The sequence below is a fragment of the Emys orbicularis genome, chromosome 4, assembly GCF_028017835.1.
Source record: "Emys orbicularis isolate rEmyOrb1 chromosome 4, rEmyOrb1.hap1, whole genome shotgun sequence".
Classification (NCBI taxonomy): domain Eukaryota; kingdom Metazoa; phylum Chordata; order Testudines; family Emydidae; genus Emys; species Emys orbicularis.
The window spans coordinates 75,400,958-75,427,008 of record NC_088686.1 but is presented as its reverse complement, the minus strand read 5'-3'; the positions used below and the strand labels follow the sequence as shown (position 1 = coordinate 75,427,008).

Here is a 26,051-nt window from a genome sequence, read left to right as displayed (position 1 = left end):
GGATAAAAAGCTGGCTAGATGGTTGGACTCAATGGGTAGTGATCAGCGGCTCGATATCTAGTTGGCAGCCGGTATCAAGCGGAGTGCCCCAGGGGTCGGTTTTGTTCAACATTTTCATTAATGATCTGGATGATGGGATGGATTGCACCCTCGGCAAGTTCACGGCTGACACTAAGCTGGGGGGAGAGATAGATATGCTGGAGGGTAGGGATAGAGTCCAGAGTGACCTAGACAAATTGAAGGATTGGGCCAAAAGTAATCTAATGAGGTTCAACAAGGACAAGTGCAGAGTCCTGCACTTAGGATGGAAGAATCCTATGCACTACTACAGGCTGTGGACTGACTAGATAAGCAGCAGTTCTGCAGAAAAGGACCTGGGGATTACAGTGCATGAGAAGCTGGATATGAGTCAACAGTGTACCCTCGTTGCCAAGAAGGCGAACGTCATATTGGGCTGAATTAGTAGGAGCATTGCCAGCAGATCGAGGGAAGTGATTATTCCCCTCTATTATGCACTGGTGAGGCCACATCTGGAGTATTGTGTCCAGTGTTGAGCCCCCCATTACAGAAAGGATGTGGACAAACTGGAGAGAGTCCAACAGAGGACAACCAAAATGATTAGGGGGCTGGGGCACATGACTTACGAGGAGAGGCTGAGGGAACTGGGTTTATTCACTCTACAGAAGAGAAGAGTGAGGAGGGATTTGATAGCAGCCTTCAACTACCTGAAGGGGGGAGTTCCAAAGAGGATAGAGCAAGGCTGTTCTCAGTGGTGGCAGATGACAGAACAAGGAGCAATGGTCTCAAGTTGCAGTGGGGGAAGTCTAGGTTGGATATTAGGAAAAACTATTTCACTAGGAGGAGGATGAAGCACTGGAATGGGTTACCTAGAGAAGTGGTGGACTCTCCATCCTTAGAAGTTTTTAAGGCCTGGCTTGACAAAGCCCTGGGTGGGATGATTTAGTTGGGGTTGGTGGTCCTGCTTTGAGCAGGGGATTGGATTAGATGAGCTCCTGAGGTCTCTTCCAACCCTAATCTTCTATGACTTCTTACAATTCAAAGCCATAATCTTAAGATTAAATTAATTTACAGTTTTTGCAGGGGGGAGGGATAGCTCAGTGGTTTGAGCATTGGCCTGCTAAACCCAGGGTTGTGAGTTCAATCCTTGAGCAGGCCACTTAGGGATCTGGGGCCAAATCAGTCTCCCACAGTATTCTTGCCAGTGAAGGCAGGGGGCTGGACTCAATGACCTCTCAGGGTCCCTTCCAGCTCAATGAGATAGGTATATCTCTATATATTATATGATTATAACTTCCCTATTTGTTTTGTTCTAAGAAAATAGAAATGTAAAATGAGGAAACAGAACACAATTTGTCCTGTTGATCTAATTGAGTACATGTGAGATGTGATACACACATACACCTCTGGAGTTGCCCCAAGACAAATCCAAACTCTTAAACAGTCCACCTTATGGGAACTTACAGAAAAAATAAAATCTCTGAGGGCAGAGTCCAAGATATTAGGGGATGAAACTTTCTATGAATGTTTTGCAGAGGAACAAGCATGCATACATGGAGAAAATCAATCCTGCTGGGCCAGGCTCCCTTACTATCGCCTGCATGTGTTTTGGAGCATCATGGCAGTCCCAGCTCAGGGCATTCATCACTCCATTGATTTTGTTATGCAGTTGGTGGCTTCTGTACTCCCCCTTTTAGGATCATCTCTGTCCGTACCATATGAATAGTTGACTCCTGTTTAGCTCTACTGCCCTTGAGCCTACCTGCCTTTTGTCAGAGGAGTGGACCTCCTATTAGGCCTTATGCTGAAGTAACTCCTCCACCTGTGACAGAAGGTTCTGTCTTCCCACCGTTCCCAGGAGTTAAGTGCATTCTGTGCCTACTTCCCAAACCCTGCCAGATTAGGAAGTGAGTTTGAATTGGGCCTGGCTCTCGGTCTTGGCAGTGGAGATAACTTGTGTCAGAAATTGGAGCACATGTACCCAAACACAAGTATCACTGCGCCATTAAAAAAATAAAAAGGTAAGGGCTCAGGAGCACCAGCTGCCATGCCCACACTGAATTACCTTGTTGTGGTCTGCTGTGGAAGACCAGCCTTCTCTGCTCTTGTTGCGTGAATACCATATTGGGGCTGGTACAGAGATGGATCTCTGCATAGAGAAGCTTGAGTATCCTCTTCTTTCAGTTTTAAATTATTACTAAAATCAAAAGGTCCAAATCCCACTTCTCTCAGTAAACTGTGTGAGAGTCAATCTTGTCTAGTGGTTAGAGCAGGGAGACATGGCTGGAGCCTTTGATTCTATTTACAACTCTGCCACTACACACCCCCTACCACCAAGAATGATTTTAAAGCATCAAACTGCATTAAGCAAAGACACCAGTGAAGAGAGGACTTCTGCATCAGCCATAGAAAAGGCAACACTATTCCTGTATGGCTTACAACAATTTGGTCAGAATGTTCTTCAGAAAGACTAGGCCACTAGCCCCTGTTGTCATGTCAAACAGAGAGAAAGAAGAATGTGAGCTCACTGCATTTGAGCCACAGCTGTCTCTTTCTTGGCAGTGGGCCTTAGTTCAGGCTTCACTGCTGAAGAATGTGTGTATCAGTCAGTGGGATTATCCACAGAACACTGCTTCCATTTTCATCTTCTCACTCCCTCCAACCGCAGTGCTCAGTGAGCAGAGATGAGGTTCTATGCAAACAGGGCCTGGAGCTCCTCGTCCTCCAGAGGGAGCCAGTATAACATGCATGAGTCACAACCCAAAGCCAAGCAGAGTGATTAAGAAAAGCTAAAATTTATATTAAATTATCAACTCCTAAAATACTGAACATAGTGGTTAAATAACTCCAGAAAAGTCCAATCTCTCCAGTGAGTAACATTAAAATCATTACACAAGAATGCAGGGGAAATCACTGCCATTAGCTCAGGACAGACAGGAGAGAGAAGTTTGCTTTTTACATAGTAAATCAGTGCTCAAGAGATCATCCCCCAGTTCTGGCCTTTCTACATTCTGTATAGCCCTTATGCAATTAAGGCCTTTTCCTCCCCAGAATGGGAAAATGCAACGCACCCGCTAGGCAGCATCTCACAAGGGCTGTTTGCTCACATTGGGGAATCTTATGTCTGCTCACATCAGTAGTGGAACTAGGGCTGTAGGAGATTTCACTGCTCCATCTCCCCAATGTAGCAGACATATGACCTCTGGCAGGGTTGGAGGGGAAGGGATGGGAAAGTTTAGAGAGTAGCTGTGTGAATGGTCTTGGGGCTGGAATGTACAGGTTTCCTTCCTAGGAGTAGGAATGTGCATAGTTTCAGGCAGAGTTTGAACACCAGTAGCTGTTGGAAAGACTGATTGAGCTTTTCCTTCTATTCTGCATTCTCAACTCAAGCAGCTATTATTTCCATAGGTCATTGAGTCCCCACTGAGAGGAATGGGTGGATGTTTCCAGTCCCTCTTCCCCACACACCTGGATGTTTAATATGCAGTGCAGAGTGATGCATTCACATAGCTCATCAGGGGAGAAGAGAGGTAGGGCTGTTCTCCCAAGATGTTAGAGCCTTTTCCAACACAGGCTAGTTCCCCACCCTACTTCTACTGCCCTCCCTAACCCCTACACACAGGCTCCCTCCTAACTGTGGTCTTCCTCCTACACTTGAGCCCTTGCTCTTGCCCCTGTGTGATGCAGCCTGGCTAGCCCAAATCCATGTTAGTGAGATGGCGAAGCTCTGGCTCCTGCTGCTCTTTCTCCCCACTGAATCCAGACCTTGGAGTCGCTGTCCCAAAGTGCATCTGCAGCTAGTACCACACAAAGCAATAGTGGCATCTAGACCAACAACTCCTAGTCTGGAGCCAATCAAATAAATTAAAATAGAATTTTAAAATATTCACTCTGGGAGCAGGAAAGAGTCCCATATTAACATGGAAATTCTCAAGCCCTAGCCCTAACTCACTTCCCACATGGAGTACACACCAGCCAGACTAATGGTGCAAGTTATAGATGGAGTTTCAGGCCAGGCTTGCAAATTTATGATGAACCTTCCCCTGCCTTAACTGCAGAGGTATCTCTGGGTGTAAGTAGTATTGCGAGCTTGTTGGTAACTGCCACTTTCTCTGGGCAGTACCAGGGTTTCTGGGATTTGAGCAAGGCTAAACAGAAGCAGGAGGGACTCTCCTCTGTTCACTAGATGAAAAAATATTGCCTGGGTATCCCATCCACAGCTGGGTTCCCCCTACACCATGGATGGGAATGCACATGGCCTTTCCACAGCAGGAGGCAAGGCTGGGATTGTCACAAGGGATCCCTCCTTGGGACAGTTCTGTTTCCAAACACCTGGCTTGGGATTTCATTTTTTACTTTAGATAAAATTCCTATGAATGAAATGTAGGGACTAAACCCTCTTTTGGAAGGGGGAGAAGTTTTTTTCCTTTAGATGTGGCAAGTCAAGAGAGCACTAGAGCTTCAAATGCTGCCAGGGATGTCTCTCTTGAAGCTCAAATAATTAGATGTGTGGGTTTTCCACACCCTGCCTTCCCTGCTCTCTCCTTCCCTCCTAAAAAATGAGGATTTGCAGAGACTAGTTCGTATGTGGTTTGTCTGTGGGTTCCCATGAGCCCTATTCCATGTGGATGTCTATGTCATGCCTGGGACACCACTCAGCACCCAGGCCCAAACACACCCCAAAGCTACCAGGGCCCAGCAGGAAACCAACCATGCACTGTGTATGGGAGCCAGATATAAGGGAAAGGCCTCATAGGCTGCAAAGCCAGAATAGAATTGTATCCTCATACAGCTGAGGGGAAGAACATAGACCGCTGCAAGAATTATTTGCCAGTAAAAAATGGAGCTTAAAGCACAGCTCTAGTTCAGGGGTTCTCAAACTGGGGGTCAGGACCCCTCAGGGGGTTACGAGGTTATTACATGGGGGGGTTGTGATCTGTCAACCTCCACCCCAAACCCCGCTTTGCCTCCAGCATTTATAATGGTGTTAAATATATAAAAAGTGTTTTTAATTTATAAGGGGGGGTCGCACTCAGAGGCTTGCTATGTGAAAAGGGTCACCAGTAAAAAAGTTTGAGAGCCACTGCTCTAGTTGATAAGTGACTATTCAAAAAGGGCCCCTAGAGCTCCATGGTTATTTTCTCTGATTCCATGTCAAATGGGCTCAGTTTACTAATAGAACGGTTTCCCCAATCATCCCATTTCACACATCACTAGTAATAAAAGGTTCTACCGGCCACAACAGACCCTCAGTGACATCTAGTCAGCCCCATGGCCTTCCATAGGTTTGCACAAGTGTAACTGGCTGGCCTTCTGATTGGAACTATATGAACAGTTTTGTTGATGATGTAAAAGAAGGAATAGACTCCAGACTCTCTCCCTCTGAGCTGAGTTTCCTCTCAGTAGGCCTGTGGAGCTAAGAGCAGTAAAAATATACTCTGTCCCCTGATCTGGCAGCTCTAACTCCAATATACACTGAAAGCAGTTAGGAGAGTCCTATCTGCATTCAGTTACTTTTTGAAGTGGGTGATAGCAACAAGGTGAATAGGAGCAGCCTCCATTGCCAGCAACAGACACAGTGCTCCAGCACCAGGCTTCATCACTCCTGTAGAGATGTGCCAGAATGTGGGGGAAGTGGCAGTGACATTCTAATGACATCAATCACAAGAAACATAGCAGCTGCAGTTGCTCTCTTTATCCCCTTAGAAGTGACCTGCTGCTACATTGTCCCCTCTTTCAGCCCTCCACCAATTCCCTAAAGTAGAGAGAGCAGAGCTGGCCTCTGAATGAATCAGGGGCAAGAGGTGCTGAGCCTGATGAGAAGCTGGCAGTGGAGAAGCTCTGCTCTCCCAGAGGCATGAATTGTGAGCTTGACAGTGCAGGACTCGCAGATTGCCAGAGGGGACATAATCTGAATTAGACTCAGCCCAGAGGGGTCACTGCAGAAGTTATCATGGCAGCTTCCAGGAAAAGGGAACATATAAATAAACCACAAAACAGTGAGAATGAGCCAAAAGGGTCTCTGGGGTCCATTTCCCCCTGCCATGAGGGAACAGTCTGGCCCCGGCTCCTTGCTGAAAGGCAGCCAGTCTCTGGGCTCCTTGCAACACGAAGGCTAGTCTCTGGGCTTCTCCCTGCATGGCAGAATGAGTCCCGTCTCATTCATATGGAACAGGGGCTGGGGAGGAGCTGGGCATCTCCAAGGTAGTGCATGCTTTAGACCTCACTCTCCGTGGAGGGCTTGCATTGGTGTTTCCAGCCTGTGTCTGGGAGTGAGCCACGTCGTTCTGGGGTGGCTGCTGCCGTGTTGACACTGCTGCACTCAGACTGCTCCTCCTGCAGCAGCTGCTCAGTTTCGGTGTCATCCAGCGAGCCAGAGCTGGCCTGGATAGAGACAGTGTCAGTCTTCATGCAGACATGGTCCCGGAGTATCCCTCCCCGGGAGCTCCGTATCTGCTTGATATCATCCCACTCAGACTCGTCACCGGACAAAAGGCATATCCCTTCCACAATCTTGATCTTTTCCTTGGTGTAGCAATGATCGTGACCAGCCTAGCAGGGAGACAACAGAATGCAAATACCCACAGAGCATCAGTCACTTCTAGCCAAAGAACAAAGCAGCGACTGGAATGAGGACAGGCAAAGAAGCAAGCAAAGGGATGGCCCTCAATGAAAAGAGTAACTGGTTGCTGCCATCAGGACAGGAGAGACCATTCTAGGCTCCCCCTTCACAATGCTCAGCCTAGCACACCAGCCCTCCCCAAAGGAATACCCATTCCAATCTCCAGGCTCCTTCAATCCATGGGAAAAGGTGAGGGAAGATGGCTCTTCTGCTTCACTTGGACAAATGGAGCCAATGCTATTTGGGGGCAGGAATAATACTAGAGCCAGAGCCTGAATAGGAAGGAGAAACCTGGGAAGCAGGAACAGCCAAGAGAGACTCGAGGGCAATAGGCAGGAAATCAGGTAGGAGTTTGCAATGGGATAAGGCTGCTAAAAAGGTTAATCAGTTTGGGAGATGCATATGCAGTGGCTTTATATCGCAAAGCAGGGAGAAGCAAGTTGCCCTCTATACACATCTTGAGACAGCTCACCTGGGCTACTGTGTTGGGTTTGAGCACCTCATTGCAACGAAAATAATGGAGGAAGTATAGAGAAGAACAACAGAAATGATCAGAGGGCTAGAGGGACAAAGTTATGAGCAGAGATTAAGAGTGAATTCTGTCTAGCTTGGCTCAGTGATGAGTAAAGAGGCATGGGTGTAGACATCTGATAGGTGTTTGTAACCCCCCCCCCCGAGGAGAGAAGAATTGTGTGTGTGAGACACATGGGTATATCTAAGCAATGGGACTAAGAAAAAAAAAAGGGAAAGATTTAGAGTGAATCTCAGGTAAACCATTCTGACAGTGGGGTATTGGAGGCTGGGAAATACAGAGGAAAGGTTGGGGGATCTATTTCTTGGGGCATTTAAAACAATACCACTAAAAATTGTCCTATATGGAACATCCTATCCTGGCCCCTGAGAAAGGGAGTCAGTGGTATAACAGGCCATATCCATCTCCAGGGTCTACAAGAATCATAACAAACGCCCCCAGGTAAGTTATTTTCTTTAAGTAGCATAAACTGCAAACCCTTAGCCACACAACCAAAGGACCTGTGCTAGAAAATTCCCTCTCCATCCCCAGCCCAGGGAGGTAGTTGAGCTAGTTCAAAGGCACAAAACAGAGACACATGGGAAGCCAGCCGAGCAGCAATTAGTACATGACAGTGTTAGAGCCTTTCAGTGCTGCAGAGTGAGGGAGGTGGGGGTCACTCACACATACACATACCCACATACAAACAGTGCAGTGATACCTGACGTGAGGATGTGAGCAGAAATCAGAAGAAGAAAGATGAGAAGCTATCAGGGGGATGAGAAAGTTGCTGAGGAAACAAAGAGGAGAAACTAAGTGCTACATGGTAAAATAGATACAGCCCTATATGGGGCCCATACCAATGCCCTGGTCATCAGCATTTTCAGTTCTCCTCTCCACCCTGCCCCTCCACACGGTGCATAGACAAGAGCTGCGTCCTTTCTAGCCAGACTCTTCCTGGTTCTCTCCGTGACTACCCAGGGCAGCGTTAGGGTGAGTAGGGAAGGACAGGGCTCAGCCAAGGAACGTGGGTCCAAAGGTAGAATTTTCCCTTTAAACCCAATAGCCTGGTGGCCAGCAACACTGTAAAAGGGACACAGGAGACTACAGGAATGGAGGGGAAAGTTGGAGCCTCAGGCAGGTATGTGCAACTGGGACACAATGAGGAACTGAGAGATGCTGCTAGTTAAGCCCTGTGAGTCTTGCTTGGTAGCTTACTGCAGCTGCCCTCACCCATCCCAGGGATCTTCTTGGGACAGATGGTGGAGAGCTCTGGGGATGGGGATGTTTTTGGGGTTCAGGCACCTGCCAAGAACCAAGCACAATTCTCTCTCACTATTTACATAGATTTGTAATGTTAGGACAGTTTGAAGTTGGTCCTTGAGGCCTCTACCAGCAGCTCTTACCTCCTTCTTATAGCACAGCTGGTTGTACAAGGTCGGCTTGGGAATAGTTTCGATCTTCACCTCTTGGGTAGATGTCCGGTATGACGGGTTACTGTAAGTCAGGTTCCCCAAGCCAGAGTCTGTGAACTTAGACTTCTTGTGTCTGTAGGAGGAGAAACCAGGAGGAGGTGGAAGAACAAATAACAGAAATATCCAAAACACATGACCTGGTAGTAATGGGAGACTAACTACCCAGATATCTGTTGGCAAGGTAACACAAAATGTCCAGTAAGTTCTTGGAATGTGTTGGGGAGAACTTCTTGTTTCAGAAGGTGGAGGCAGTAACTAGGGACACAGCTAGTTTAGACTTGATTCTAAGTAACAGGAAGGAATTGGTTGCTAATCTGAAGGTGCAAGGCAACTTGGGTGAAAATGACCATGAAATGATGGGCTTCATGATTATAAGGAAAGGAAGAAGTGAAAGCAGCAGAATAAGGATGATGGACTTCAAAAATCAGACTTTAACCAACTCAGAACTGGTAAATAAGGCCCCAGGGGAAGAAATTCTAAGAGGAAAAAGAGTTCCAGGAAGCTGGTAATTTCTCAAAGAGACAATATTAAAGGAGCAACAGCAAACTATCTTGATGGTAAGGAAAGACAGAAAGACTAGTAAGAGGACAGTATGGCTCCATCAGGGGCCTTTAATGACCTGAAAATCAAAAAGGAAACCTACAAAAAGTGGAAACACGGACAAATTGCAAAGGAGGAGTACAAAAGAATAGCACAAGCATGCAGGGACAAAGTCAGAAAGGCTAAGACACAAAATGAGTTACACCTAGCAAGGGACATAAAAGGCAGTAAGAAGAGGTTCCATCAATACACTAAGAGCAAGAGAAAGACAAATGAAAGTGTAGGTCCTCTACTTAGTGGTGAAGGAGACCTAACAGAGAACTCCAGAAAGCTGAGGTATTTAATGCTTACTTTGCTTCAGTCTTCACTAAAAAGGTTTATTGTGACCAGATGCTTAATAGAATTAATTTAACAACAAAGGGGAAGGAACACAAGCCAAAATAGAGAAAGAACAGATTAGAGAATATTTAGACAAGTGAGATGTATTCAAGTTGGCTAGGCCTGATGACATTCACCCTAGTGTCCTTAAGTAACTAGCTGAAGCAATCTCAGAACGGTTACCAATTATCTTTGAAAACTGATGGAGAACAGGTGAGGTTCCTGATGACTGGAAAAGGGGAAACGTAGCAACTATATTTTAAAAAGAGAAACACAGAGCACCTGGAGAATTATAGAGCAGTCAGCCCAACTTGGATTAGGAGAGAGCAGGGTTATAAGGAATAGTTAAAATGGATTTGTCAAGAACAAATCATGCCAAACCAAACTAACTTCCTTTTTGACAGGGTTACTGGTCTAGTGAATAGAGGGGAAGCAATACTCATGATATATCTTGATTTTCGTAAGGCTTTTGACACAGTCCCACATTATATTCCCATCAACAAAATAAGGAAATGTGATTAAATTACTATAAAGTGTACAACTTGTTGAAAGACCGTACTCAAATCGTAGTTATCAATGGTTCACTGTCAAAGTAGGGGGACATATCTAATGGGGTCCCACATGGGTAGTATCGTTCTGGGTCTGGTACTATTCAATATTTTAATTAATGACTCTCATAATGGAGTGGAGAGTATGCTTATAAAATTTGAGGATGACACCAAGCTGTGAGGGATTGCAAGCACTTTGCAGGACAAGTTTAAAATTCTAAATGACTGACAAATTGAACTGAAATCAACAAGATGAAATTCAATAAAGTACTACATTTAGGAAGGAAAAATTAACTGCACAACAACAAAATGGGGATAGTACTGCTGAAAAGGATGGGGGTGGTTATAGTGAATCACTAATTGAATATGAGCCAATAATGTGATACACTGTGAAAAACGCTAATATTTTTCTGGAGTATATTTACAGGAATGTCATGTGTAAGACATGGGGGTAATTATTCTGCTCTACTTGGTACTGGTGAGGCCTCATCTGGAGTTCTGTGTCCAGTTTTGAGCGCCACACGTGGATAGATTGGAGTGTGTCCAGAGGACAGCAGCAAAAATGATAAATGGTTTACAAAACCTGACCAATGAGGAAAGGTTTAAAAAAAACTGGGTATGTTTAGTCTTGAGAAAAGAAGACTGAGAGGGGCACCTGATAACAGTCTTCAAATATGTTAGGGGCTATTATAAAGAGGACTGTGACTGATTGTTCTCCATGACCACTGAGGGTAGGTGAAGAAATAACAGGCTTAATCTGCAGAACGGGAGACTTTGGCTAGATGTGAGAAAAACTTTCTAACTATAAGAATATTTAAGCACTGGAATAAGTTATCAAAGGAGGTTGTGGAATCCCCATAAGTGGAGTTTGTCTAACCCTGTTCTTAGAAACCACCTGTCACAGACAGTCTAGATTTACTTGGTCCTGTCTCAGTGCAGAGGACTGGACTACATGACCTCTTGAGGTCCCTTCCAGCCCTACATTTCTATAATTCTGTCAGTAGAGAGATAGGGTCCCATTGTCAAAAGGTCCATTTCTACAGACAAGGCCCCAACTCAGAGACCAGAAAGCGCCAATGATCTGTTTGTTCCCTCAGGCCAAAGGAGAGCCTGTTTCATCAGGTACAGGTGTTCCCTTCAGCTGCCTGTACAGCCACCATGCACCAGTGCAATGCAGTCAAGTTGTCTCTCGCTTATACCAGTATAAGTCAGAGGTGACTCCACCACTAGGCAATGAAGTCATATTAGTGTAAAACCCATCAGAGCAGAATCAGGTCATGGACTTGACAGAGATCAGTAGAAGGAAACAAGTCCCCCTTAGGAGAGGGTCAAGCTCTGAAAGAGCTTGAAAGAGCAGCTGGCTGAAAGCATTTGGAACTCAGAGATTTACTAGACCAGGATTTCTCAAACTGCAGGTCAGGACCCCAAAGTGGGTCACGACCCCATTTTAATGGGGTCGCCAGGGCTGGTGTTAGACTTGCTGGAGCCCGGGGCCGAAGCCCGAGCCCCACCGCCCTGGGCTGAAGCTGAAGCCAAAGGGCTGCAGCCCTGGGCGGCAGGGCTCAGGTTATAGGCCCTTTGCCTGGGCTTCGACTTTGCCCCCGCCATCCCCCTTCCCCCAGGGTGGTATGGCTTGGGCTTTGGCTTTGGCCCCCCAACCCGGGGCAGCAGTGCTCGGGTGGGCTCAGGCTTTGGTCCCCCGTCCTGGGATCATGTAGTAATTTTTGTTGTCAGAAGGGGATCGCAGTGCAATGAAATTTGAGAACCCTTGTACTAGACAAGGTCCAAAGCCATGGTGATACAAATTCCATCGCACTCCTGCATATGATTTTCTAGACTCTCTATAAAATAGAGCCAAACCGGATTTTGCAGAGCGGGGAGCAGGAGGGCTGGGTGGACGCGCAGAGGGTGGCTCGTCTCACATGCTCTTTATAGGGAGGAGGAGAACTTTAGGGCTGCCCAACAGTTCAGTCTGCTCCCCGAGGTCCATGTGGGGCAGGGGGCTTTGTAAATAAAATGAAGTAGTTATTATTACTGTTTCCAGATAATGAGATACTTGTAGCCTCAGTGATGAAGGACCTCTGTTGAAAGTCTCCTTCAACCAAAAAAGACTCAATTCACCAGCAACAGGGAAGAAGGGGACAGGATGGGAAGTGGGGGGGGTCAGATACCTGTATATAATTAGAGCAGCAATAAGCAGCAGAATGACCAAGACACTGAGGAGGCCTCCAATAATGTAGCTGACATGCAGCCCTTCTCCTGAAAAAGAACAGCAAGGGTGAGAGGAGGCCCTTTCTGTGCCACTGGACTATGTTCAAAACTAGTGTAGCTGTGTGTGCATGCGTGTACCCACCTATGTACTGGGGTTTAGCAGCCCAACTCTAGGGTGGAGCTTGGCACAGCTTGAGCCCATTCTCTCCCCCTCAGGGAATCTGGAGAAGACTTCTGAAGTAGGGGTGATATTATTTCTCAAAGATAGGGGCAAGTTAACCCCCTCCTGCTACCAGGTTACTCCCTGCTACGGGGTCAGTCTTCCTCACCAACCAGACTAGAGGGGGAAAGCACCCTATGGGAACTAAGCTTGTTCCGCCTGAGTGATGAATTTGGGGGTTGGGGAACTCTGCTGTCCTTCAAACTAAAATCCTCTCCTCTGGCCACCCAGGGAAGAGCCTGTTTGGGGCTGAAAGAGAGCATGACTGATTTTCATCCTTGGGATACTCCTTGTCTTGCTCAGAATGAGATTGAAGAAGGTCACATTTGAGTCCTCAACACCTTGGAGCGAAAGGCCCTGGCATAACCTGGAAGAAAGGTTCAGCTAGCAGAGGGTAAGGAAGAACAACTCACCTGTGGTTGCCAGTACTGCCTCATTTTTCCGGTTGCACGGGCCTTGGCCAACATCTTTGTCAGAGCAGCTGAAGGGCACAAAGATACAGAGTTATCATCTCACTGCACAGAGCAGCCAGTCATCTTCTGGGCATGGATGGAGCCATGTAGGATAGGGCAAGCTGCAGCTGGGAATGGAGGGTAAGCTGGGGGGTAGAGAAGGGGCACTATGACAAGAGCTTCCTTTGCCTACTCAAGTATACCCTTCTACCCAGATGTGAGAGGTTTCTCTGGACCCAACTCCGTAGATCCTAGAGTGTCCACAGTCTTCTGTCTCGCTACAAGTGAAGCTGGAATCTTTGGACAGCTTGTGCACGGGACATATTCAAGAAAGGGCATTAGCGCTGAGCAGTCACTCTTCCTCTTCCCTCTGCAGTGAGACTACGTAATGCTAATCTCTTAGGAAAGGAACAAAAAAAAAGCCAGCTCTGCAGAAAAAAAAAATTCTGCAAGGATTTTTATTCCCAGCAAAGAGAAAGTGGTATGTCTTTGCTTGGAGTTAATACCCCAATAGGCGATGGAAGAGGTCGCCCTGCTGGGCAGGGGGAGAAGTGGGCCAAGGGAGAATGGCAGAAAATACTTTCTATGCATTGAATCATAAAAGTAAGACCTGCAGACATGCTGTTTGGTCCCATCCTAGCCATCCCTTCAGGGTCAAGGCAGGACTGCTCCCAGGGCTCTGCCCAGTCTAGTTTAAAATGATCAAAGCAATGGAGCTCCCACCCCATCCCCTGGGAAACCATTCTCCAAGTTAAGAGTTCAGCAGTCATACATGTGAAGCACAGGGTACCATGGGCAGGTCCAAGAGGATTCCTGCACCTTGCACAGTCAATCAGGCTAGCAGGAACATTTGAATGAAGTGGGTAGCGAGGTCTATGCAGCCCATGCCAGCTCCAGAGAGATACAAAAATGTGGATCCGCATCCGAAAGAATCAACTTGTATCCAACCTGCAATCCGCACTCTATCTTGTATCTGCAGCCGCACCAGCAGCACGCTATCTCACAGTGCCTCCCAGGAGGAGTGTCTGTGTGCGAGTGTACTGTATACAGGATCTCAAAAGCGGGGAAGCAGCAGTCTGCAGCTCATAGCCTATGAGGCTGCTTCCTCACTTTCTAGATCCTGTATTCCTCTCCCCTTCCCGCCCCCATACAGAAAAAGGGGAGGAGATAGATCAAGAAGCATCTATCTGCAGCTCATAAGGCTTCCTGACTTACTTTGCAGAAGCAGCTGCCTCCTTCTCCAACTGACCTGATATGGCAATACTGAAGTCAGGAGTTTCCTAAATTGCTTGGCTGCTTAAACTCCGTCAATAGGAGCCTGGGGGATTTTGCTGGCTGCCTTGATCTATCACCTTCCCTTTCTCTGTATGGAGCGGGGAGAGGGAATATAGGATCTGGAAGGCAGGGAAGCAGCCTCACAGGCTATGAGCTGCAGACAGCTGCTTCCCCATCTTTGAGATCCTATATTTAGAGCTCTGCGTGAATACAAAATTTGTATCCGCATCCAATCTGCAAAAATGGTCCTCGGATATCCACAGATTTGCAGGGGTCTAGTGCGTGTCTCTGTCTTCATAGACAGGGTCTTCTGTGGCTATTTACAGGGTGCCTAGAGGTTGTATGGTCTCACTCCATCTTGGGGTGGTGTGATAGGGCGGTGGAAGGTGAAGGGGACATGCGCATCCTGCATTCAACTCTCAAGTCCAGATTGCAAGCTGCAAAGTCACTCACTTTCCTTCCGTTGCTTCTAGGGATGTGTGGGGTTTGGTCGTTGAGGAGCCTGATCTGCCAGGTGAGGTCTGGCTCCTCTCGCTCACACTGGTTGTTTCAGGAACACGGGGCACCATGCCAGGAACTAAACAATACAGACAGAAAAATAAATAGGAGCCCAGTTTAGTGAGACAGATGGAGAAGTCTGCTAGACCACAGATCATTTCCTAAATAGTGAGACCAAGAATTTGTGTACAGAGCTCAGACACCCCATGCCCATACTTTCCAGCAGGAAGCAATGTAAGAAAGATATTTGAAGCTCACAGCTGCTTGACTTACAGTATAGAACATTGTAGGGACTTTTGTAGGTTGTGGAGACGTCCCAGATACTCTGATTCTCAACAGGAGATGCTAAAGGCCAGGGTGGGAGTGCTGGCTGTGGTTCATATATGGATGCTATTACCCCAGAGAACCTCTCTGAACTCACCAGTGGAGCAGGGTCGTCCATCTGGTTCATCTGGACATGCACAAACAAAGTCAGAAACCCTGGCGAAGCAGAGATGGGTGCAGCCTCCATTATTCACTCCACAGGCATTTGTACCTGAAGGAGACAACCAAACCATTAAACCTGGAGCAGGTGATCAGGTGAGGCCTTGATGGAGTTCAGGAGCCTCACTTCCCTTTCAATCAAGATAGACTGCCCAGAAGGCCAAGGAATTTCTGTGCCACATGAACCAACCCCTCTACCCCACAGTGCTGAGAGAATGATGGAGAGAGTCAGGCACCAGCGGATTACAATAACCATGTAAAAAAGGGGCTAGAATCTTCTGGGAATCAGCAGAGAGGACCAACCAATGCAGCCAAACAGTAGATCTTAGGAATAGACTCTCTGTGTTACTACAGAGAATTCTTTCCCAGGTCTCTGACTGGAGGATCTTGCCCACATGCTCAGGATCTAACTGATCGCCATATTTGGGGTTGGGAAGGAATGCCCAGGCCAGATTGGCAACGACCCTGGGGCCTTCCTCTGCAACATGGGGCATGGGTCACTTGCTGGTTTGACCTAGAGTAAATGGTGGATTCTCTGTAACTGAAGTCTTTCAATCAAGATTTGAGGACTTCAATAACTCAGCCAGAGGTTATGGGCATATGGCAGGTGGGTGAGGTTCTGTGGACTGGGATGTGCAGGAGGTCAGATTACATGATCATGATGGTCCCTTCTGGCCTTAAAGTCTACGAGTCTAAACTGATTGTTTAATGATTTCTTCCAGGATATCTTCCAGGTATCAAAGTTAGGCTAACTGGTCTATAATTCCCCAAGTCCTCTGTTCCCCTTTTTAAAGACAGATACTATACTTGCCTTCTCCTGTCCTCTGGGAACTCCCCCTCCCCTCCATGAGTTCTCAAAGATAATTGCTTATGGTTCCCAAATTGCTTCAGCTAGTTCCTTACAGACACTAGAATGAATTTAATAAGGTCCGGCCAACTTGAATACATCTAATTTATCTAAATGTTCTTTAACCTGATCTTTCTCTATTTTGGCTTGCGTTCCTTCCCCCTGGTTGTTAATATTAATTGTGTGATGCATCTGGTCATAATTAATTCTTTTAGAGAAGACTGAAGCAAAATAGGGATGAAACACCTTAGCCTTTTTCCAGTTGTCTGATATTTGCTCTCCTTCCCTGCTAAGTAGAGGTCTACACTTTCCTTCATCTTTCCCTTGCTCCTACCCGGTTTATAGAACCTCTTCTTATTGCCTTTTATGTCACTTGCCAGGTATAACTCTTTTTGTTCCTTAGCCTTTCTGGTTTAGTCCCTACATGCTTGTGTTATTATTTTGTAATCATCCTTAGCAATTTGTCCATGTTTCCACTTTTTGTACATTTCTTTTTTGATTTTCAGGTCATTAAAGAACTACTGATGGAGTCATATTGGCCTTTTGCTATTCTTCCTATCTTTCCTTCACATCGAGATAGACAATATCAAAGGAGCAACAGCAAACTCTTTGAGAAACTACCAGCTCTCCAAAACTCCTTTTTCTCTTGAAGTTTCTTCTCATTGAACCTTACCTACCAGTTCTCTGAGTTGGTTAAAGTATGATTTTTTTTTTTTTTTAAGTCCATCATCCTTATTCAGCTGCTCTCACTCCTTCGACTCATGAAATCTACCATTTTATGATCACTTTCACCCCAGTTGCTTTCCACCTTCAGATCTGCAACCAATTCCTCCATTAGTAAGACTCAAGTCTAAACTGATTGCCCCCTGGTTACTTCCTCCACCTTCTGAAACAAGAAGTTGTCCCCAACACATTCCATGAAATTACTGGCCATTTTGTGTTACTTTTCCAACAGACATCTAGGTAGTTCAAGTCTCCCATTACTACCAGGTCTTGTGTTTTGGTATTTCTGTTATTTGTTCTGGACATGCTTCATCCTTCTCCTGATTATGGTCTGTAGTAGTCTCCTACCATGACACTGCTCCTGTTTCTCTCCCTCTCTCCCCCCCCCCCCCCATCTTCACCCAGAGACTTTCAATGGGTCTTCCTCTCACCTCCTTCTGGACCTCAGAACAAGAATATATATTCTGGATGTACAATGCAACTCCTTCTCCCTTTTTTCCCTGCCTGCCCTTCCTGAATGAGGAAAGACAGGCAGCTATAAGGAAGTTCTGGTGAATGGGGCTTCCTCAGCTGAAATCTCAAAGAGGCAGAGAATGTGCCCCAACAAGACTGAGGGAAGAGTCACAGTTTGTAGGGCACACAGAGAGGGGTGGGTGGAGGGTAAGGGCTCTCTGGGTAGACTCTGCACTCATTAAATATGCCAGGATACCTGCAGCCTGCTTGACACCAACTAGCAGAGGCAGCAATTAGGATCACCCCATATACCTGTCTGCCTCTGTGGGGAGACCACAATGATATCCATTAGCCCCTCAACATTGGCCAGGACAGTCTCCTTGTTTCGGCCTGAGTATTTGTCCACTCGCTGGATAGATTTGGTTTGCCAGTCAGTCCAGTAGATCCACCTGTCCTGCTGCTCAGAGGGAAAAATCAAATGCATTAGAGCACTTGGCCAAGTATATAAAAGAACTGCACAGAAGAGTATTCATGGGGCTTAGGGCTCCAGACAAAGCCCCTTCCCAGCTTAACTTCCCTCTTCTCAATGTCAATCAGAAGCTTCCCCCACCTCCTCGAGCCGCTTAGCCTAGGAACAGCCCTAGGTAAATCCCAAACCAGAGAAGCACACACCAGATCCCCCACTACCCCATATATACCCAAGAAGTCTGTACTATCCCCTAAGGAGCCTGGCTGTACAGCAGTCACTGCATTCACCACTACCCTGGGCTCCTCTTTACCTGTGTCAGGGCAAAGGGGTGCGACACCTGGCTGACCAGCACCTGGCGTAGCTTCCCATTGAGATCAGCACTCTCGATACGGTCAAGATGTGCATCCACCCAGTATATCCTGTACAGACAGGGAAAAGAGATGAGACCAAGCCCCATGGTTAGTCTTCCACCCATACTCACACTCCTCACTTCTGAGTCACTCACTAGCCCAAGATGCCTCACATCAGGCAAAACACTTCAGAGGATCGAGCTAAAAAGGCTCAGGTGCACTACATATCTTACTCAGTTCTCCTGAGTAGGACAGCATCACTCCCACTCTTGCACTGACCTTCTAGTATCATAGTCTAATGTCAGTCCATTGGGCCAGCCCAGGTCAGTGTTGATTAGAATTTTGCGCTCAGAGCCATCCAAGTTTGCCCGCTCAATTTTAGCGATGTGACCCCAGTCCGTCCAGAAGAGGTACCTGAACAGAAAAAACGCAGATGCAAGAGACAGGTAAGCCCCTGGGGGATGGGGGAGGAGGCAGAGGGACAGGTTTGAGACTTTGCATTATTAAGTCCACTAAAAGCTTTACTTGTGGACTAAAACAGCTGAGTCTACATTTTTCACTAAAGTTCCAGTTTTGTTCATTTACCGCACCCCATTTTCCCAATCTTGGGCCCCATCACTCCCAGCTGGACCTAACTCTTCCCCAGTTGCTATCATCATCCCACTCCATGCACAAGCAGCCCAGTCTCCGGAAACCTGCCAGACTTAGACCACACATCCTTCCTTTCTCCCAGATCTCCCTCCCATTGAACTGGCCTTGTACAACCTGACCTCCCCCATCTTCCCCTCCACTTGGGCCTAGACCTACCCCTTCTTGGGAAAGGCAGCAATTGCTCGGGGTTCATCCAGGCTGTTATTAATAAGCACTTTTCTGCAGCTGCCATCCAGTCTGGCCACTTCAATGGTGTTGCGACCTGTATCCGTCCAGTACAGGTTCCTGGCAACCCAGTCCACTGCCAAGCCATCCGTCGTCTTCAGCCCGTGACCAATGACCGTCTCCATGCTGCTGCCATTCAGGTCTGCCCGCCTGGGGGAATCAGTGCCAAACAGGATAAGGCATAAGAGGGCTCCTCATGATCCTTCAAGTCTCCCTGTGCCATTCTTCTCTATCAATGGGACCACCAGTCCCTACCCCCAGTTACTATGAAGGCTAAATGTGCCTCCAACAATTAGTTCAGTAACACAAACTGCTCTGTGTGCTCTCGGCAAGTATCATAAGAACATAACATAAGAATATAAGAATGGCCCTACTGGATCAGACCAAAGGTCCATCTAGCCCAGTATCCTGTCTTCTGACAGTGGCCAGTGCCAACTGATCCATCCCCTGTCACTCATTCCCAGTTTCTGGCAAACAGAGACTAGGGACACCATTCCTGCCCATTCTGGCTAATAGCCATTGATGGACTTATCCTCCATGAATTTATCTAGTTCTTTTTTGAACCCAGGTATGGTCTTGGCCTTCACAACATCCTCTGGCAAGGAGTTCCACAGGTTGACTGCGTTGTGTGAAGAAATACTTCCTTTTATTTGTTTTAAACCTGCTGCCTATTAATTTCATTTGGTGACCCCTAGTTCTTCTGTTATGAGAAATAGTAAACAACACTTCCTTATCTACTTTCTCTGCACCAGTCATGATTTCTCTGCACCATCACTACATTCCCAGCCCTTCAGGCAGGAACCACCTCCACCTACTGGAAAAGTCTAATCTATAAGAGCAGCCAACAATGCAAAAAATCTCAGCCTGAGAGGCTGCGTGCCCAGCAGCCACTTACCCCTGGGCACCTACCTGATGACATCAAGGAAGACATCTGTGTAGTAAATCTTGCCGTCCACACTGTCATAGTCCAGAGAGATGACATTGTTCAGCTCTGGGACAGGGACATGCACATCAGTGTGATCATTTGTGTCCAGTGAGATGCGTCGGATAGAGCCACGGCTGGAGAAGAGCAGATAGGTCTCTGGAGAGGGGTCACAGGTCTGCTCATCACTCTTCAGCTGGATGCCGGTGGGGCAGGCACAGGAGAAGCCAGCAGGGTGGGGCAGGCAGAGGTGGGAGCAGCCACCATTCCTTATGCTGCACTTGTTAAAGCCTTTGGGAAAAAGGGAGAGGAAAAATCAGCCTGACTCCATGTTTCCAGAGACCTAAGCCTTCCATCTCTTTACAGGGCATGAACACACAATTCACTGGCAACCTGATATCATTCCAAGCACATCCTTGCTAGGACTAGATTGTAGGGACATTTACCCAAAGATTCAACTGTGCTCTGCAGGGATCAGTGGATGTGGGGGGTCCAGTAGGGATAGCCCCCTGGCCTGTACCCCTTGATATCAGAATTTCCCAATGGAAGAAACAGTAAACAGCTGGTTTCCATTGGCCGGCTGAGGATCATGTGATTCCAGTTTAGCTCTGCTATTTGCAATAACAGCAACAAGACCCTAGCTGGGAAGAGTGCAGGAGTGGCATAATAAGCCACCCCTAGCCAGTCTGGCCCAGGAGTTTCCATTCTAAGTTAGACACATGCAGCAGGGGTGCTAGGTAGGCCCACATTAAGCTAATGGCTTCTTAGTGGGTTTGGATATTTAGTTTTAACATGGGAGTAGTCAGACTTTTTTAATTAATAAATCTATATATATTTAGTGTAAGGGCGGAAAGTCCAGCAGAAGCAAGGGGGAAGGCAACAGGTATGGGACAAGGGCGGTGTCAGGGCTGGAGTAAACATGAGGGAGTGGGGCTGGGATGCTGACCAAAAGCAGCACGTCTTGCGGAGGGAGTGGGGTTGCATACTGCACAGTGTTACAGAGGATGTTCCAGCCATGTGAGAAGAGGCCAAGAGCTGCCTGTAGGAGAAGGTAAGGAGGCACATTCCAGTGAACCAAGCCAGCAGAGTGAGGGAACAGAAAGGATGGGAAATGAACTAGAGACAGGGAATGGCTGTCCACGCCCCAGAAGGGTAGGGTAAGGAATTTTACACTGCCAAGGAGACATTGGAGGAGGAGGAAGATGTGATGAAAACAGCAGTTTAGCAGCAGTAGACTTGAGTATTTGCTGTGTCTGAGAATGGGCTGGACTGAGTGACAGCCTCAATGTAAGGAGAGCAGGGGAAGCAGGAGTCAAAAATGACACCAAGACTGTGCACCTGGGTAACTGGGTGGATGATGGAAACAGTCAGTTACTGTGGGAGGGGGTCAGGGGAGGGACTGAGGTTGGAGAAGGAATTTATTTTCGGCCCTGCGTGATCTCCCAATGAAACACCAGAAGATCCCTCTCAATGACAGCTTCAAGGCCCCTCTAGTCATTAAGGCCTGATGATGCTCCTGGCTCCAAGGCAGCCTGGAAACTCACCACCAAGCTGCCGTGTCCTGTCAACAGCTTGAATGTCCATCAGGCCGGGCAGGTTTGCCCTCACCAGGATGACGTTGGCACCGGTGTCCTTGTCAGCCCTGTGAATGCTGCGGGTTTGCCAGTCAGTCCAGTAGATGTATGAGTCCAGTAGGGTGAGACCATAGGGATGCTGCACTGGGGACAGCAGGGTGTGGCGGTTTGCACCATTTAGGTCTGCAGCCTCAATGCGCTAGAGAAGGGGCAAGAAGGAACGCCCTGCTCAGTCCTTTCCCTTAGATAATGTCCTGAGCAAAGACAAGCATGCGTGAAGCTGGGACTGGAGTCCAAGCAAGCAACATGGCTCTGGTCCACCATCCCCAACAGCCCAAGCCCACAGGAAGCCTCAGAGTGCTTCCACACAGTCCCCTTCTCTTCTGACACCTTACCCAGGGGCTTCAGAAACGGCCTCTAGGATACCAAGGCTCCAATGTTAATCCCATAGGAATCGTTAAAGAGAAGACACCAACCTCTGTGTGCGCATCAGCCCACAGCAGCTGCGATCCAGCCTTATCCACTGCCAGCCCATTGGGCCAGCCCAGGTTGTTGCTGATCAGCACCAGGCGTCCTGAGCCATCCATGCCAGAGCGCTCCAGCTTGGCGTTCTCACCCCAATCTGTCCAGTACATGTATCTAGGGAAAAGGGGAAAGCCAAGAACACATCAGAGAAACAGCAAAGAGGTTAATGCCTCCAGGCCTCCTCCCTCAAGACAGTTCCCTGCCAGCACTAACCCCATCTCGTGATACAATGCAATTGCTCTTGGGCTGTCCAAGTTCTGCCAAATCAAAACCTTCCTCATTGATCCATCCAGGTTGCCCACTTCAATCCGATTGGTTCCCGTGTCTGTCCAATATACCTTGCGGCCAATAGCATCCACTGCCAGCCCATCTGTGGTCAGCAGACCTGAGAAAGCAGAATTGTACTAAGGTAACTTCTCATCCTTCAACACCGATCAGATAACCCAGGAGATTACCCCTGCTCACCACTCAAGTCTGGGAGCGCTCCCCCTACAATACCTACAGGACTTCCATCTCTGACCTCTCTAGAGCTGGAAACCCAAGGAATCTCCCTCCAGGCTGCCACATGAAGATATGGTGCACTCTGCAAACCATCCCTCACCTGTGGTGATGATGTCCTCATACTGTGAGCCATCCAGGGCAGCCCTGCTGATTTTCCGCAGCGTGCTATCTGACCAGTAAACCTTTCCTGGTAGGGAAATAGGAAAAATTAAAAATCAGCAAACTCCTTCAAATAGCCCCAGGCCTCCTTGAGATTATAGGCACCTGGATTACTTCGAAGAGCAGCAGGGTCATGCAATCCAGTGGTCTGTCAGAGTCCAGCGACACAGGACACAGAGCCACGGTAATCCAGTTAAAAGGATAGAAAAGCCACAGCTCCTCCAGTTCCAGCCTCTCCCAGAGGGAGGTGCCATAGTGAAAGGTGAGGAGCACTGCCTCTGGGGAGCTCCCGGCTGCTCTTGAAAGGGTCCCTGTACAGAATGATGCAGTTTATTATTTAAAATGTTACTGACCAATAGTGTAATCAGACCCATGTCTGGTTTTCAGGAGGGTCCCAAAGGACAAAAGTCAGACATTCTAACCCACCACACAAAATGGGGTTCAACCCAGACATATAATGCCAGATACACAGGCCAGATCAATCCTCAAAATTTAAGTCAAACCAGTTAAATTGCTCAGGGGTGTGAAAAATCCGCAGCCCTGAGCAACAGACAGAATTCTTCTGTTAACTGAGCTACTACGCCTCTCAGCAAAGTGGATTACCTATGCCGATGGGAAAACCACTCCCATCAGCTGTGCTGCTGTAGCATTTTGAGTGTACACAAGCCCTCAGTGTAAACCAACAGCCACCAGCCCAGCTCTCTTTACATTAACAAGACTTAGATAGGAGAGCAAATTATTTAAATTCAGACTATGTGAGCCTGTCTCAGTGGACCAGCTAGTTGGGGTTTTAGCCCTGCATGTCAGCCAGCTGGAGCCTGTCTTAGAATCACAACAGTGGTGAAGGAAGGGAATCTATGCAGCATGCATTGGAGAAACTGGAGCCTACATCTGTCCACGTTTATGACACTGAGTGAACCACTGGCAGTGCCTTCCCTCAGAAAGACACTGCCAATTGAGAGCTGCAGCCCTGCAATAATCAGTGTTGAATGTGGTTAGATATACAAGGCAGTTCAGACCTTCCTGGGGATCCACCCCAATGGCAATGGTGTTTTTCATAGTGACATTGACTGAGACAACGACGTCTGCAAAATACGGGATATCCAAGGAGACCATGCGGATGTCCGTCCTTCTGGCAAAGATCAGGAAGCTGGTCATCCCTGCAGAAAGTTGAGGATAGACCAACAGTGTCAGTGAAGGGCAGGGAGAAGGTCAAGCCAACTGTCCCTGGGGCACCGTCTGCTGAATCATATCCTTGAGCCACCCAAGAGACAACTTCAGCCTTTAGGGAGAAGGGAAGATCTTAGATCTGAAATACCACAAGCAGAAAGACTCTTCCACTCCACTGAATAACACAGAACAGTTCTCTAGTTACCTGTGGGGTGGGAAGGGAAAGCCCTCATAGAAGTGTTAATTGTGCGGGAATGGAAACCAGTTTTCCTACTGAGGTGAACAAGATGGGACCCATGCAGAGTTATTGCTTCAAAGGCCTGAAGCCAAGACTCTTCATGGTACTGAAAGGGAAGGTGGCTGTGAGGGGAGGGGTAGGCTTTATTCAGCCGTACTAGAGAGTACAGCACCATTCCAGGAAGGGACTGAGCCCACTTCAAACTCAAGACAGATCTATCGGAGAGACTGACATACAGATGAACCATATGGCATCACATTGGTGAAGTTTTCCTTTTGGACAATTTAATCTCCCCACACCCCTCCCGGGGCACCCCAAGCCAACCCACAGATTTTTACCACCAGTCCTGAGGGCACAAGCACCACACGGGCTTCTCAAGGGGCCGAGGATGGTGAAGTCACACCCAAGTCCCCTGAGGAGTGGGTTCCAGTAATTTGTGCCAAGGGGCCAGGAGTGGGATGTGGGGCCTGAGATCCAACTGCAGTGAGAACCCTACAGAGGAAACTTACCAGATGAGCAGGTCTTGCCATCAGCTTGGAGGTTGATACCAGTGGGGCAGGTACAGCTATAACCTTTAGGGAGAGGAGCCAGGAGGCACAGGTGGCTGCAGCCACCATTATTAACTCCACATGCTGTGCGTACTGAAGGGGGGGGAAAGGAGAAAACCATCAGGCACAGGCACACACCTGAGAGCTCAGCATTAGGTTCGTGGAGGGACGGTCACTATCAAAGTGGGCAACAGCTATAGAAATGCAGGCTGGGGGTATGGGAGCACACTCTCTTTCAGAGGCCAATAGGGATTTATTACACACACTCACTCCCTCGCCAGATGTGCAGGGCAGCAGGAGCCTGGGTGAGTTCAGAGCTCCCCATGGGGGTGAGGCTGACTCTGTACCTGTAGGTCTGTGCCGGTGGAAAACATGGATGTCCATGAGGTTCTCCAAGTTATCCTGCAGTGTTTCACGAGCCTGCCCCGTCCTTCTGTCTGCACTCTGGATGCTCTTGGCTTGCCAGTCTGTCCAGTAGATCCGCTCACCATAAAGAGTAAGTCCAAATGGGTGGGGCAGATTGCTTCCAATCAGCACCTGTCAGCCCCCAAAACAAAAGTCCTCAGGAAATCACATGGTGGTGCTTCCACCCACACCTCCAATCATTCCCTAGAATGGATGGGGCTTGGAGAACAACAAAGGTGATATGTAAATGGCCTGGTAGCATCCAGGTGGGGAAAGGTTGGTGTGGGAGAGGTGGCTGCCCACATACTTTGCACTCATAAAGGGGGCTCTTTTCTCTCTGTACAAGTAGCTGACAATGTCTTGATTTGGGAACTTTACTTCCATTTGACCCATGCCATTCTTTCTTGCCAGCACTTTGTCCTCTAGGATAGGCACTCAGCATCCCAGCCTCCCCTTCCCTCTAGCCTGGTTCTCTTACCTTTCTCTCACTGCCATCCAGGTTGGCATACTCAATGGTCTTCATGCCAGCATCCGCCCAATACAGGCGCTGAGACTCGTAGTCAATGGCCAGCCCGTTGGGCCAAGTCAGATTGGAGGAGATGATCACCAGGCGGCTGGAGGCATCCATACCGGCACGCTCAATCTTCGGGCTGACTCCCCAATCAGTCCAGTACATGAACCTGAACACAGGGCCCAAAGGGAAGTGAGCTCCTGCACTCCTACTCCTGCTCCCACAGCTGCTCACCATTAGCCAGAGAAGTCAAGTGTCTTGGTGCCTTCAGCAGCCAGAGGGAAACAGTGTCAGGCTAACGTGATCTGTATTTCCATCTCTAGGGCCCTGCCATCTTTTTATACACATTGTCCTGGTCGAGAATTCATAGCCCCTCCTCTGCCAAGAACCTGGCAAGGAGGAGAGAGACGGTAAGACTGAAAGAGGATGCAGAAGCAAGTTGGCTTATTGTTGCCTTAAGAAGATATTTCTTAACTGTCTTCAAATCCCTGCAATCATGAGATGGAAGCAAAACTGCTCTGCATCAGCCTCCCAGTAAACACCAAAGAA

The 26,051-nt window shown here is 47.9% G+C and overlaps 1 protein-coding gene across 1 annotated transcript in view; it reads right to left on the bottom strand.

The window, feature by feature from the left end:
• Window positions 1-6,234: 6,234 nt before the first annotated feature.
• LRP4 (LDL receptor related protein 4) overlaps window positions 6,235-26,051 on the bottom strand; it is a 110,633-nt gene continuing 90,816 nt past the window's right edge. The window contains exons 20-38 of the mRNA XM_065402622.1: window positions 25,470-25,671; window positions 24,934-25,123; window positions 24,548-24,679; window positions 23,650-23,790; window positions 22,572-22,658; window positions 22,184-22,355; window positions 21,922-22,084; window positions 21,419-21,644; window positions 19,859-20,162; window positions 18,881-19,099; window positions 18,353-18,487; window positions 18,034-18,142; window positions 17,567-17,711; window positions 15,170-15,283; window positions 14,704-14,827; window positions 12,937-13,004; window positions 12,264-12,351; window positions 8,558-8,699; window positions 6,235-6,570 (exon numbers count right to left, since the gene is read on the bottom strand). Coding sequence (XP_065258694.1) covers window positions 6,235-6,570; window positions 8,558-8,699; window positions 12,264-12,351; window positions 12,937-13,004; window positions 14,704-14,827; window positions 15,170-15,283; window positions 17,567-17,711; window positions 18,034-18,142; window positions 18,353-18,487; window positions 18,881-19,099; window positions 19,859-20,162; window positions 21,419-21,644; window positions 21,922-22,084; window positions 22,184-22,355; window positions 22,572-22,658; window positions 23,650-23,790; window positions 24,548-24,679; window positions 24,934-25,123; window positions 25,470-25,671 — 3,097 coding nt within the window. The remainder of the gene's footprint in view (window positions 6,571-8,557; window positions 8,700-12,263; window positions 12,352-12,936; window positions 13,005-14,703; window positions 14,828-15,169; window positions 15,284-17,566; window positions 17,712-18,033; window positions 18,143-18,352; window positions 18,488-18,880; window positions 19,100-19,858; window positions 20,163-21,418; window positions 21,645-21,921; window positions 22,085-22,183; window positions 22,356-22,571; window positions 22,659-23,649; window positions 23,791-24,547; window positions 24,680-24,933; window positions 25,124-25,469; window positions 25,672-26,051) is intronic.